The sequence below is a fragment of the Rissa tridactyla genome, chromosome 10 (assembly GCF_028500815.1).
Source record: "Rissa tridactyla isolate bRisTri1 chromosome 10, bRisTri1.patW.cur.20221130, whole genome shotgun sequence".
In the NCBI taxonomy this organism is placed as follows: Eukaryota; Metazoa; Chordata; class Aves; order Charadriiformes; family Laridae; genus Rissa; species Rissa tridactyla.
The window spans coordinates 9,497,950-9,511,234 of NC_071475.1; the positions used below are offsets into that span (position 1 = coordinate 9,497,950).

Here is a 13,285-nt window from a genome sequence, read left to right on the forward strand (position 1 = left end):
TTGCAACACGTGTCACTGCCGGAGCCCAGATTTAAGAGGAAGTTGGAGCAAGGGAGGAGGAGAGAGGGCTACATCTGAAATAGCATGTTTTCATCGCTAACAGCCTCAAAAGAAGCAATGCGCAAGTCGGGGCGATATTTATCCAAGAACAAATCAAAAAATGAAGAGCATGCAGATTCGCCATATGTGCTATAACTTTGTTCCTGGCACAAAAAAAGGCCAAAGTTGAGGCGGACTTATAATGAGAAGGAAGCAGGTGGCCCCCACAAATGGACTGGCTTCTCAGTTTACAAAGACGCTATTAAATTGCTAGCAGACCTCTCAAGCAGCTACTTTTGGCAGACCCCCCTTCCCAAACTCTGAGCCATGGTGGGTTACTCACAGGTGCTCCAGGGCCTCCAACCCTGAGAACGCTTTCTTGGCCACCGACTTGATCTTGTTTCCAAACAGAGTTCTGCAGTTTCCAAACATCCAGTGCCAGATAAACAGAAAGAAAATGGGGAGAGGGGGGCAGAAAAAAAAGGAACACAATTAGCGTGGCTTTATCTGATATACGCGCTCAGTGTAAGTCCTGGGAAATCTGAACTGCACGGAGATTAAGAGGGCTGAAGTACACTCGCTTTCCCACTCCTGAAATTAAATCCTTTTATCTGTATTCGAATTTAATAGTGATGACAGCACAAAAGGGAATGTGCCGTATCACATAAAAAGGCAGGTTTGCTCCAGTGCTTGGAAACCAGCTTGCTGAGTAACAGAAGGTCCCCTCTATTCTTTGCAGGCTAGCTGTGGACAGGATTAAGTGCAATGACAGTTTAACAAGATTTTGGTCTCTCCCTGCAACACATTTCATTTCTGACTTCTTCCCAGATAGTAAAAGAGTGGTAATTTATTCACTGCTGCTTGGCCTGAACAGACGTCCGCACACAAGGGCTGAGGGCTGTCTCTCGGCTGCACGTTTATACAGCAGCTGAGGTGACTGCCGACTTCCTTCCTTGGCTTATTATAAATACAACAGCAAAGTAATATAATGCAATAAATAATAGCTGAGTGCTAATTTCAAGGGGCAAAAGGAAGAAGAGAAAAGGTAATGTCCAGAGCTGGGGAGGGTGCTTGCTCACATCTGTGACCGGAGAGCGTTCCTCCGAATCAGCAGACAGCGCTAGGCAGCGGCCAGAGGAGGACGATCAACAGGCAACAGCCAGCTGGAGCCATCACGGCCCAGCTGCAAAGTGATGGTTCTCTACAAATACCGACCAGTGGTGATCGGTCAGGGGCAGGCTTCGTGCAAAATGGATGGTCTCCTCAACTGCTTTAATAAAACATCAACCAATGACATTAATTAGGAAATGCTTTCCTTCCCGAGGTTCTCCCTATCTAAGGTTTATCTTCTAGGTGCACCTTTTATCACCACCTGCTTCATGTGGTGTCCAATGCAGGTCATCACTACCACCTCAGGTAAACAACTGGCATGTACGGTGCTGCATTTGATTGAGATTTCCTTCAAGATTTTTCTTTCAATATGGGCTGTATATTTACACACTAAAAAGGCCCTAAAACTATGATGGTCCCGCTGCTTGCTACTGGCTGGGGAAAAGAGGCCAGGGTACAAGACAGAGCACGTGTGGCCATTATATGAGCAAATACATTTGCAGCTTGTTAGGGTTTTCCACAAAGCACGCTTCAAACGTCGGGATAATTTGGTGTCTCAGCACTGGCACCCAGAAAGCCCGGTTTCTGTGTGCATGAAAGCGGTGGATGCCATACCGGGTAAAAAGGAAAACTGGGGCTCATCCCGCTGACTGTTATGGCAGAGGGCACTGAGACGGGTACCACAGTCTGTCCTTGCAGCCTGCTGACTTTGGTGGGAATCTGGGTGCCTGCCACTGGGCAACACTACGACCCCGAGTAGGTCCTCACAAAATCAATCACCCTGATAGTGGCATTGCCATATGCCACCACTCTAGTTCTCGAGTAGCCAGGAAAGGCCGGTTACTCCTAGCTCCATACAAAAGGTCTGTGGCCTCAGAATCGCCAATCTTACCATTCTAGAGCAGAACACAACCAAAAGCTTCGGTTTCAGGCAAAGCCACCTCCCAGCCTCCACAGTGAGACACACGCTCAAAGCCCTTTCTTATGGGCAGAGTTAACTTGGTACAAAACCACAGCTGAATATTCAGAGCTGTGTCCCTTCATTAATTATTTGATTTGAGGCGAAACTAGAGACAGCTATCGTAAGCATGCTGGTGGCTGATTAAAAGCTTCAGATATCTGCAACCTGCTTTATCAACAATATCAACCTAAATATCTACAGTGAGCTTTACTGAGCTCCTTGCTACACACCGAACCCAGGGTACCAGAGGTCCCATTTATTGCAGGAGAGTGCGCGTGGCTTTTTGCTTTTGGTGAAAATACCCCGAGCACCAAAGGATGTGTGCAATCGTGTGTACCATCATTTGGTAAAAGGGATGATGTATTAATGAAGGCTTTGAAAAATCCGTTAGAATGACTAATACAGTAAATAATTTACTATATGCAAACTCTGGTCACGTGGCGGCATCCATACACACTAATTTCTGGAGCCATATTCCTAGATGAGGGTGTTACGCTGAGCATGGGTTTGATCACTGGAAATTTCTATTTACTGTTTACAGTAGATCCTGCACTTTGAAAATTGGAGATATTGGTTACATATCTGTTCACTTATCTGTGCAGAGATAAGCAGTACATCTGGGGATGTGAATACACAATGTATACACCACTTGTATAGGTGCATACAATTTTATGTCTATATACATGAGAAATACGTAACACTTGTACTAACGCCATGCCCCAGCAAACTCATTAAAATCATTACGCCTTTCCAGTCTCAACTAACTACTTCTCCAATTCTGAAATGGTTTGAACCCAGTGGCCCCCTTCAAAAGGCTGTGGCAGGCTGGAATGCAAAGGCGGCGGAATGCAGCTCCGCAATTAGCCCGCCTGCTGCAGTCCAGAAACGCTCCTCCACTGCCGGCAGAGCCAGGCGCGAGCATGCTTTCCCGGTGATTGCATAAGTGTAATTACACGCTAGGCACGCAATTCATTAGAAAGCAGCATTTTCTCCTCCAGCCAGTTTTGCACCTGCAGGAAGATCTCGGTGACTGAGTGAGCCATCAAAAAACCGGTTACATTTAGCAGCTTGAATAATTAGAAAACTCGTTGTTCCCCAGCGATTCCACTGATGCTTTTTATGCTTCAGTGCTTCTTGACTCCCTCTTTCTTGAAGCAACATTTTAATTTAGGCCTGTGCTCTCCATCCTGGAGAGCTTCATCTATAATTCAGAGAAGGCTAAAGCGACTGCTCTCCCCACATCTCAGTTTAACACCTTCATTTCAGCGAACAACCCTCTCTGTGCTAAATCCTTTCAGAGGCTAATCTGTGCCAGATCAAAGGGGAACGGCTTTTAAGGCAATCTCCACAGAGCTGAGGTGATTATTAATTCATTGGAAGGTCTCCTCTGAAGTGCCCATTTATTTTTTGTATGCTAATGCATTTAAAGCTGGTTGACGGTTTAAACACAGGCCCTAAATCACACAGTGAAATGTTTACTGTAAAGGCTGATATTTTATTTTATTGACAAAAAAATCCTGCCAGCAAGAATGATACTCACTTCAGCCTTAGACGAAATTACAAGTTTGGGATTTATGTGCTGATGAGCTAAAACAGACCTGAGCAGACCCCTTTAAAACTGACCGCTCCCACGTGTCCCCAAAACACCTCAAGAAATACAATGAAATAATCTCATATTCTGAGTGTTTTTCTAGCCTTACACTCTGGCTGACAAAGAACGATCCCCGCAATCTGTCTGTCCAGCAGCAGGTTTGCTCTGTTAGGCAATCTTACCACTCCTGTCCGCCCAACACCAACACGATCCCTTCCAGGCTACGAAATTCGCTGCAATTTCCCCCACAAACCACAGACACGTGTTCTTCCCCGCGTTCAACCAGACTCAGAACTGGCTCAAGTGCATGTGCAACGGAAGACAGAGGTCAACAATGTGAAAAAAGATGTAAACCCGGCTTCTTTACACTTGTGCAACCCCCTATTGCATCCTTTGCTAACAGCAGACAAAACCGGCCACTTTCTGAAGCAGTTCTTTGTGCTGGATGGCAAACATCTGATCAGGACATGGCTATTTCATAGGGGAGGGATAGCTGCTCTGCCCAGAGCTCCTAACACACAACCCCGCAGGCTGCCTCTGCTCCCTTCCTTCCTCCTGCTCCTTGCCGTACCTCCTGGCCTCTGCCTGACCCCCACAACTCATCAGTGCTCATTTCTCCTGGTTGCTGAGTCAATCCTTTTGCTGAACTCTTTCCCTCAATGCTGTCTCCTCTGGCTTTTTCACCTCTCTCCTGTTATCTGCACCCAGCATTTCTAACATATCCCAATCACTTGAGACCGCCACTTTTGCTCCCATGCCAGTGGCCGTGTTGGAGGGATGCCGTGCAGTGGATGTCCCACCAAGATAGCTCGCTCTCTGCTCCCTTCCTCCACCTTCTCTCCCTTGTCAAAGCAGCACTCAGACTCACCATCCTACAGCCTGCAAATCCCTCTGGACGAAGCCTCTGCTCCCACTACCCTTTTAGCTGCTCACATGGTTTCACTGGTTTCTTAAGACAAACACGAAACTTCAGTAACAGCAGCCAAGGATTCTCCCACCCACCACATCTGCTCCTCTGCCTTTTCTCTAGCAACTTGTGGGAAGATTTCCCGACTCCTACTGGCCTCTCTCTCTCCCACACTTCTACTTCCTTGCCTGACCCCCCTGGTCCTTAAGTCCTTCTCTGCCTCCTGCCTTGCTTTACTCACAGCTACAACTTGGTTCCCCTCTTCTTGGATCCAGTGACTCCCCTCAACAACAACCAAATGCCCTCTATATCTTTGACTTCAAAATTTTTCTTCTCCATCTAAGCATCATGTCCCCACGAACCCTGCCACGGCTCTTCCCACTCCCCCAGGAGTCTCTAATGAGATCGTGACAATATACCGCCTGCCAGGATTCATTCTAGCCATCTGCTATCCATCGAGGTACTTTTACTGCACCTCTGGCTGTGCCATCTCAGCATCAGAGACAGCGTGATGGGGGGGTGCTGAGAACTTAAACAAAGGCAAGAGGTAATGATTAGAAAGACTCTTGATTTGTCACAAGCCATCAGAGACTTCTCTGACAGGGCTGATTTATATAGCCGATTTCAAATGGAATATGAACAAGCACAGAGCAATGTGAAAATACTTGCGAAGGCAAAGCAAGCTATAAACATTTGCAAGGCGCATGCTTGCCTTAGGTTTCTTTTTATCTCTTTAAGAGCCTGTGCCCCATGGTGCCTTTTATTGTCGCTGCACATGGAAGCATGCCCAAAAGATCACTCTCAGACAGAGTATCCCACAGAAACGAATCCTGTTTCAATCCTCTGTTGTAACAGGAAATGGGGTGATTTTTCTCTTCTGTTTATTGTTATTTGCTGCATCAATCAGTGCTTCGCTGAAGATTGCAAGGGGTCTTTTTTGTTGCTCTTTGCTTTTGGAAGCAACGAATAGTTGTGCTGAATCTTAGAGATGAAAACAAGTTTCTCTTTCCTGTCTCTGAACTACAGTATGTGGCACTGTCTGTTCATCGCTTTAAAATTACTATAATCGCCTCATATCTGCTTAGAAACACAAGTGCTTGATAACCATTTTGCACTCTTGCAGTGAGCCTGCAAAACTACTGCATCTCAGATTTTCTGTTGATTTTTATCTTGTTCCAAAGGGAGGAAGGCTAAGTCGGAGAGACCCACCCCCCCACAGGCACGCAACACAACTGCTTTGCAGAACTTCAAACCCAGGGATACTCACAGCTTGCTCAGGCTTTCTAGGCCTGTAAAGGCTCCGTTGGTATCTTCTATTGTGCCTGAGATGTCGTTGTGGTCTAGTTCCCTAGAGAGAGGACAAGAGAGAGCTCATAATCAGTGTCTTAGTCCTAGGCTCATCGTTAAAAACAAACAGAAGAAAGTTTGAGAATGTCATGTGAAGAGCTTCCTATTCTCTCCTGACAGTTAGCAGAAAAAGCCGAGTCCTGCACCAAAGCAGCACGAATCACTTTTCCTGCACTGACCCATGCTGAGAGGGTGCATTCCAAAAAAAGAGCCCTAGCTTTTTCCTAGCTGCAACCCTCTGTTTCTGAGACAGCAGCAGGAGCAGACAGCTACTTTTTAGCAGGTTGGTTTCAGTCCTTTTCTAATTCTGTGCATCCAAACAAAAAGAGGAAAAAGAAAATCAAGTCTCAAAACTAAACTGCAAGAAACAGGTCTCCTTAAATGCGACTAGCATACTATCATGAATTAAGATAACTTTGGCTATTCCAATGTATACCTGTATTTCTCTATAGCTATACCTTTGGAAGATGATTTGGTATATTTCTATGAAGCTGCATTTTTTTCTGGCAATGAACTTGAAAGCTCAACAAAGGAAAGCACTATCATCGCTACAGAAGCCTAACTCTCTGTATAACCACTTTAAAAAAAAAATAAGTAAGAATTCCTTTTCAGAGTTAGCTTCTTTCGGCTTTCAAATTGACCATCAATTACAAGAGTCAAAGAGGTCTGAAGAAAAACAAGCACGCAGAACAAACACAGAGATCCACAAAAGCTGTTTAAACAGTCTGTTTAAAAATCCTTCCCCTCCTAGCTTGAATTCCAGCTAGCAATGAATACCCAGCAACACAGGCAGAAATTTATCATTTTCAATGTTAAGTAAAAAGAAAGAAAAAAATAAATAGGCTTTGTTGGTTTTGTTACATCACTCTGATTTAAAATCTAGCAAAAACCCAACAACAAAGCAAACTAAACCCTCCAGATAACCCCCTGAACCCTCAGGTACTCCTTTCGCACCTTTTGAAGATTATTATCAGAACATTTCCAGTTTAAATTTATAAAGACCAAAAAAAGAAAAATATTTCCAAAATAAAGCCCCCTGCATTTTCCCAACATTCCAGACACAGGCATCATAGTGTAGCTTCTGGGCTATGCAGCACAAGTACACAATAACCCAAAAGAAGAGAACAGAAATTTAAAAAATCCCACAGTTTCAATACTGGCATGGTTTTCCGCAGCCCAGATGGGGCTGGGACTTTTGCTCTCAGTACCTACACTGCCTGCAGTCTTTGCTTGTTTCTCGGCTTTGGTGTGTGAACTAAAGATGTGAAGGGAGATAGCCAAAAGCCACAATTCCTATTTCTCAGCTGGCTTCAGCGTGAGACCTGAATCTCAGGTCCCTGGGGAACCCTGGCCTTAGCCAGCATCATTGTTGATGTCAGGGTGATCTGTGGGTAGGTCTATGCCAAAGGGATGGATAAAAACTCAACATCCCTGCGGGGTGTGGGCACATGTAATGCTGTGGTGGGATAAGAGACACGTCCAGGAGAGACGCTTTGATGTGCTGACATTTTCAACACGATCTGAGCGGGGCAGGAGCAAATATATCCTCCTGGAGCTAAGTTTCTACATTTCCCCTACGGCTGCCAAGCCAGTGCTCGTTGTTGTGTTTGTTTTTTAAGGGCAAATCCCTTCTCAGACATTTTTTCCTCTTCAGTTCCACCACGGGACTACCGGTCTTTGGACCAGCAAACCCTTTCCCATGGCAGAGACAGACAAGTGGGAACAGCCTGTAGGAGCTCTCTGACACACGCTTTTATTAATTGACTGCCACACATTGTGTTTTCTTGAAAAAGGAAAAGAAAATGGTATTGCTTGTTCATCCAGAGGCAACTCAAAGGTTTACTGTTAGAAAGGAGGAATAAAAACCTTTTTAACAAATGAGCGAAAATAGAGAGAGGGGGAAAAAAAGGAGTGGGGTATTTTGGCCTAGGTCTCTTTGTATTCAAACTCCTCTCCCAGCCCCTGTTGCCAATTTCCTATTCTTTCTGGCTGGCTGAGCTTGAATGCTCGCAGCCTTGTTAATCATTGTGCTCCGAGGTCTCCGGGCCTGACCTCTATTTGAATAGCTCCACATTTCAGCAGTTTCACACCCACCAAAGGCTCCCCAACAATAGGCCATAATTAAAGCATGCTCGGGTCTTTTTCACCAGGTGCAGGACCCAATAGGCCTTTCTCTTTATTAAATTAGAGCTCGCTCACACACTCCCTCTCCTCCTCCCCCCTCGGTCCTAGACATAAAAGAGGCTCCACATTCACTGTAGAGCAAAGAGAACTACCAGCTCCCCTTCCCCTCCATTTTTCTTTGGAAACCTTTAGTTCCGGTCTTGACAGCTGCCTCAGAGAGGTCCCTTTCTGAATGCCCAGTGGCTGAAAGGCTTTGGCTTAAGTTTAAAAAAAAAGGAAAAAAAGCAAACAAAACCCAAACTCACTTTCCAGTCACTTCCTTCACTGTGAACTTCAATAAAAGAAAGAGTAAGATGCAAAAAGTACTGTAAAGAGGGGAGCTCTCTCTGTTCCCATTTCCCTTTAATTACTCAGGCCACAATGGGCTTCTGAAGAGGAATAAAAGTATCAAAGTGAGTTTTTTTCTTTTGAAGGAAGAATTAAATCAGCTTGTTGAACTCAACCAGCCTGGGAGCTTGGATGGTGCCATAACACAGGCTGTGAGAACTTTGTGCTGTGCCAGATGAAGGTGCTGAGCCTGCAGCCTCTGGAGAGAGGAGGAGAGCAACCAGCAGCTCTGCAGGTACAAATAAGGGAGACGGAGGCAACGCAGCTGCAGGAATGGACAATTCAAAGAACTGGATTCTCCATCTTCTGACATTCCTAAGGCAAGCCCAGATATACCTCAGTCTAACGTAGCTCTTGGGCTTAACAGTGTGTAACAGTGTAATTCTACCACCAGCATCCCAGAGGAGGTCAGAGTGATCTGCCCAATGGTCTCTATTAGCCCTAAACTCTTAGAAGTTGCCAACTTCTAGATAGCAAGCTTGTTTCCAGTGTGACATTTCCAGGTATTACGTTGTGACAATGACTTTAAAATAAAAGTCTCCAGTAAATGGCCATAGCCACTACTGGATGCATCATTTTGCAATGCAGTATTAGGGCACACGTGACTTCTCTCTTGATAGCATGGCAACTTTTTTGTAGTTCAAAGGTTACCATGAAAATCAGAGCAACAGAACATTTCATGACCCAACTAAGCCCAATTCTGCACTTAAGAGAAAAACTTCTGGTTACTCTCATGGTACCTGTAGCAGCTTCCTGCTCCCATGGCTGGACCCACGACTGGGTGAAGCTTCATGTGTTGTCACACTTCTGGAACAATCAGATCCCAAGCCCAACCTCTGAATTTCTTTGTTTTGCCTTTTTTTTTTTTTCCTCAACACCATCTTAGCACAGGATTTTATATTTATTATTCAATAAAAAATGGGAAATAAGGGCACACAAAAATGCTCCATAGCACATTTAAGAGGATACTCAATTCTCCAGCATTAGTGGAAGGAATCATTCCCTACTCCTCCTTCGTGTAGAATGACCCAACAGAAATTGTCCTTTTCTAAGAATTTCAATTAAAGTCAATACAATGCCAAGAGAAATTCTGCTATTAGCTGAAGGACCGAAACCTCAGGGATTTTTGCTCAGCTGGGCTAGATTCAGGATCCTGTCCTATGTTCCTATAATTTTACTCTGGAGCCCTCTGCTTTGAAAGCACCCTACACACTGAGCAGTCTAACTGCAATTCTCCTAACTACTCTTCATGAAAAAATAGAAGTTCACTGAAGTTGAATAATGGGGTAAACACAACAGCTGCTGAAGACAATTGAGCAGCATGTAGGGGACTTTGATGCTGAGGACACAGGCACCCAAAGCAACTGCAAAGAAGAACAGTTTGACAAACTCTGGAGGAAAAACAGGTATTAGTTGATAAAAACTGGGGGCAACTTACAGGACGCGTAGGTTTTTGAGTCCCTTGAAGGCACCTTCTGCAATATGATTGATGGAATTGTGGCTCAGTCGTAGTACATGGAGTCCCCCAAGGTCTGCCAGGCTTCCCTCATCCAGCCTGGTTAGGTTGTTGTAAGAGAGTATTCTGAGGAAAAAACCCAACAGTCCTTGTCAATCCAACCAGTATTTTCCAGACTCCTCTGTGCCAACCAGTGCCTGCCTCCCACAACCACATTACATGAGGTGATACGTACTGGGTGGACACAAACAGCTTGATTAGGAAATAAGAATGCAGTCTGCAAATACTCCTACAAGATGCTCACGGGGCAGCCTGGATGACCATAAGGGAGCAGGAGGCATTTGATACCCAATTATAGCAAAGTCTTCTGTCCAGGCAACAGAGAGAGACTCCTCCAGAAGTGAAGGAGAACAATAACCTACCATGCATGCTGTCAGTAATAGTGGGCAGAAGCTACTCTTTCTCCATGGCCTGTACAGCTAGGTTAGGGTCAGGGAGCACCACCCCTCCTCAGTCCCCGGATGTATAGGTAACACTCAGGAATCAGTCCTGGTTGTGTTCAATCATCACTCCCGTTTGGACTCCCTACGCAGCTTACAGGAAAGAGCGGTCCCCTCCTTCCCCACACCCTGCAAGGTAGAGAGTGACATCAAACAGATGGATTTTGAAGTTCACACGCGCTCTTGGCAGGGTCCAGACTTCTGTATTCAGGAGGTGTCTTATCGTTCTGCACTTGTGCACAGCAAGCCCCAGGCGTCTGGGTGTGGGTGTCTTCACAGCCTGCTCCACCCCAGTCGAGAGCCAAAAGCATTTCACCACAAGGCAATTGAATGCTTCCTTTCATGCACAGGAAGGAGGTATCTGTTGTAAACCAGCCGCCTTCCCTCCCGCTCCCCTTTGTCAAGGAACGTACGGTCTGCTTGAAATCTTCTCCACTTACAAGTCACTAATGCTGGAGGGTTGGTTTTCTCCTAGTTTTCCATCCATCTCTTCCCCTTGCCTGTATTATCCCTGGTTTTGGAGATACTTTTCTTAAGTGCTACTCCTGTTGCGGTTTGGAAGCTGGTAGGAAGAAAGCTGTTTTTCTCTCCCTGCCAGGGTGCCGATGAGGCTTCTGAGATTTGACACCAAGGGCAGGGCATGGGAAGCTACAAGCCACTGCAGACACCTCACACAACACGCAACCACCTTCTGTGCAAGCAGTAAAGCTGCAGCATTGCTGATGTTGAAGGCCAGCTTGGCTCGTCAAATGAGGGACCACCTGATGTAGCAGCCCGCACAGTCACTGGTCAGTGATCTTCTGCCTGAAGCATCCTCCCACAGCTCCCCACTGTGAGTACATCCCTCCTGATCTCTGGATGTCACTGCAGCTGGGTAAGACCTGCAGGGCCACTGGCAGGTGAGTGTGACCAGCAATAACCTCAGCTGTAAGTTGCCTGCACACTGACACGTGGGGTATAAAAAGTGGCATTCGGCTACATGCTGCTACTCACATTTTCTCAAGCTTATTTCTTTACAAAAGGTTGTTGCATAGGATTTTCGAAATACCTTAGTGACTTGGGAACACAAGTCACTTCAAAAGATGTGAGGGTTTGGGCTGCTAAACTTTTCAAAAAGTGGAGTTATGCAGCTTTGAACAAGCACTGAAATCCTTCACTGTACAGACAACACAAAAAAAAAAAAATCTCACTGAGTTCCAAACCTCCAAATTCCTCTTCTAGTACTGCCTGTTAATGAGTCTGCTTAAAAATGTGTTTAGGGCTTGCATGAAAGTCACTGCAAAGCCAAAACCTAAGTCAAAACAGACACATACTCCGAAGTACTGAGAGTGTCATTTACTTGGCACACGAGCTGTCTATCTTTTAGCTGTGTGAGTGGGCAGAGGGCAAGCTTTGGAAAAAAATCAGCAAAGATTAATGAGTTTGAAGAAGGTATGGGACAACATACTTTCATTCCTAAAGAAGCTGCAGTGTTAGTTATGAAGAACTGGCATCCGGTCAAAATTATATCCTCACCTGCGATTAAAGAATTTGGCTTTTAAAAAAAAAAACAAAAGTAATCCTAAACCTGGCTGAGAAAAAAAATACTTCCTTTTGATTCTACACAGAAGAGTTCCTGCCACAACTGGTGAAGGCATGTTCCCCTCCGTCCGTCCTGACATCACCTCAAGATGGACGGACAAGCAGCAGCCTTTGGAGGGCTCTCTCAATAGATGCAACCAGATGGAAGGTTTCAGGAACTAACACACCTGGCAGTGGCTTCCTTCAACATGTAAGGGCTCTGCTTCCTGCCAACGGGACAGGCCAGTTTGCAAAACAGTGTGTTCCCCTCCTCAGCAGTTTGGATTATCTGGATTGAGAGAAGTCAGCAGGTCTCCGCTGCCTCCCCTACCTTCTCATTTCTCTACCAGTGAGAAATCACTGGAATGAACAAGTGGAAATGTTTGTCTGCACAGCCCTTTTGGCCTCGTGAGGAAATGGGAGAGCGGTACACAGAGCAGCATGCCAAAAGTGATACGTATAGGGGTTAACCAGAAACCTGTTCTGCAGCTGGGGCTCCTGCTGCCAGCTAGTTCTGGACCAGGTACATCTAACGCATTTCATTCCCATTGACCAAACCATAAGTAAAAAGTGAAAGGAAAGACCCAGCAGCCAAGTCATCATTTACCTCTGATGAAATTCTATGCTCCCACTGTGGATTCTTCCATGATGATGATGACCTAGCACCTGACTGGCGAATACAATCAGCCCTTTCTCATGCCCATAACAAGGCAGGAGCTCTCTTTCGTTGTTAACTTTTACATCAGACCAGAGCCCTGGGGTCACGTTTTCTCCCAACAACTGAAGGAGAAACAACCCATCCTTCAGATGACCACCTCCTTCCTTAGCACTGATAAGCAGGGGTCTGGACACTTCTCTTTCTTGGGTTAAGGATTTTGAAATTTATTCCCTGTACCACCAGAGAAAGTGTTTTCTGATAACTGAAACCCAGTAGGTTTAGCAATAGGGGAGGTGAGCAAGGATCTTTTAATAAGGAATGAAACGTACACACTCAAAGAAGCGCACAGAGGCAGTCTACATGTATCTAGTGCTTTCTTTCCTCACCCTTCAATTTCAGAGCAGACCTCTCCTACAAGTACTCTTTGGCTGTGGGAGTTTCAGTTAGGAGTATCTGATGGCTCCCTGCAGCAGCCTTACCCTAAAGGCAACACCTGCAAGAGCTTGTAATATTTTGCAGAGATGTGTGCTAACACCCACATAATCGCCTTTCGAATCTCACTAATGCCTTCTCTGGCCTCACACTCTAGCACAATCCTGTTTGTCAGGCCAAGCATGCCCCAGTGGCTCCTACAACCTCACACCA

General features: G+C 45.6%; 1 protein-coding gene across 2 annotated transcripts in view; it reads right to left on the reverse strand.

Annotated features, from left to right (window-relative positions):
* Window positions 1-13,285, reverse strand: part of LRIG1 (leucine rich repeats and immunoglobulin like domains 1) — a 95,776-nt gene that overhangs the window by 14,152 nt on the left and 68,339 nt on the right. For both annotated transcript variants that reach the window (XM_054216496.1, XM_054216497.1), the window contains exons 8-10: window positions 9,905-10,048; window positions 5,876-5,956; window positions 383-454 (exon numbers count right to left, since the gene is read on the reverse strand). In XM_054216496.1, coding sequence (XP_054072471.1) covers window positions 383-454; window positions 5,876-5,956; window positions 9,905-10,048 — 297 coding nt within the window. The remainder of the gene's footprint in view (window positions 1-382; window positions 455-5,875; window positions 5,957-9,904; window positions 10,049-13,285) is intronic.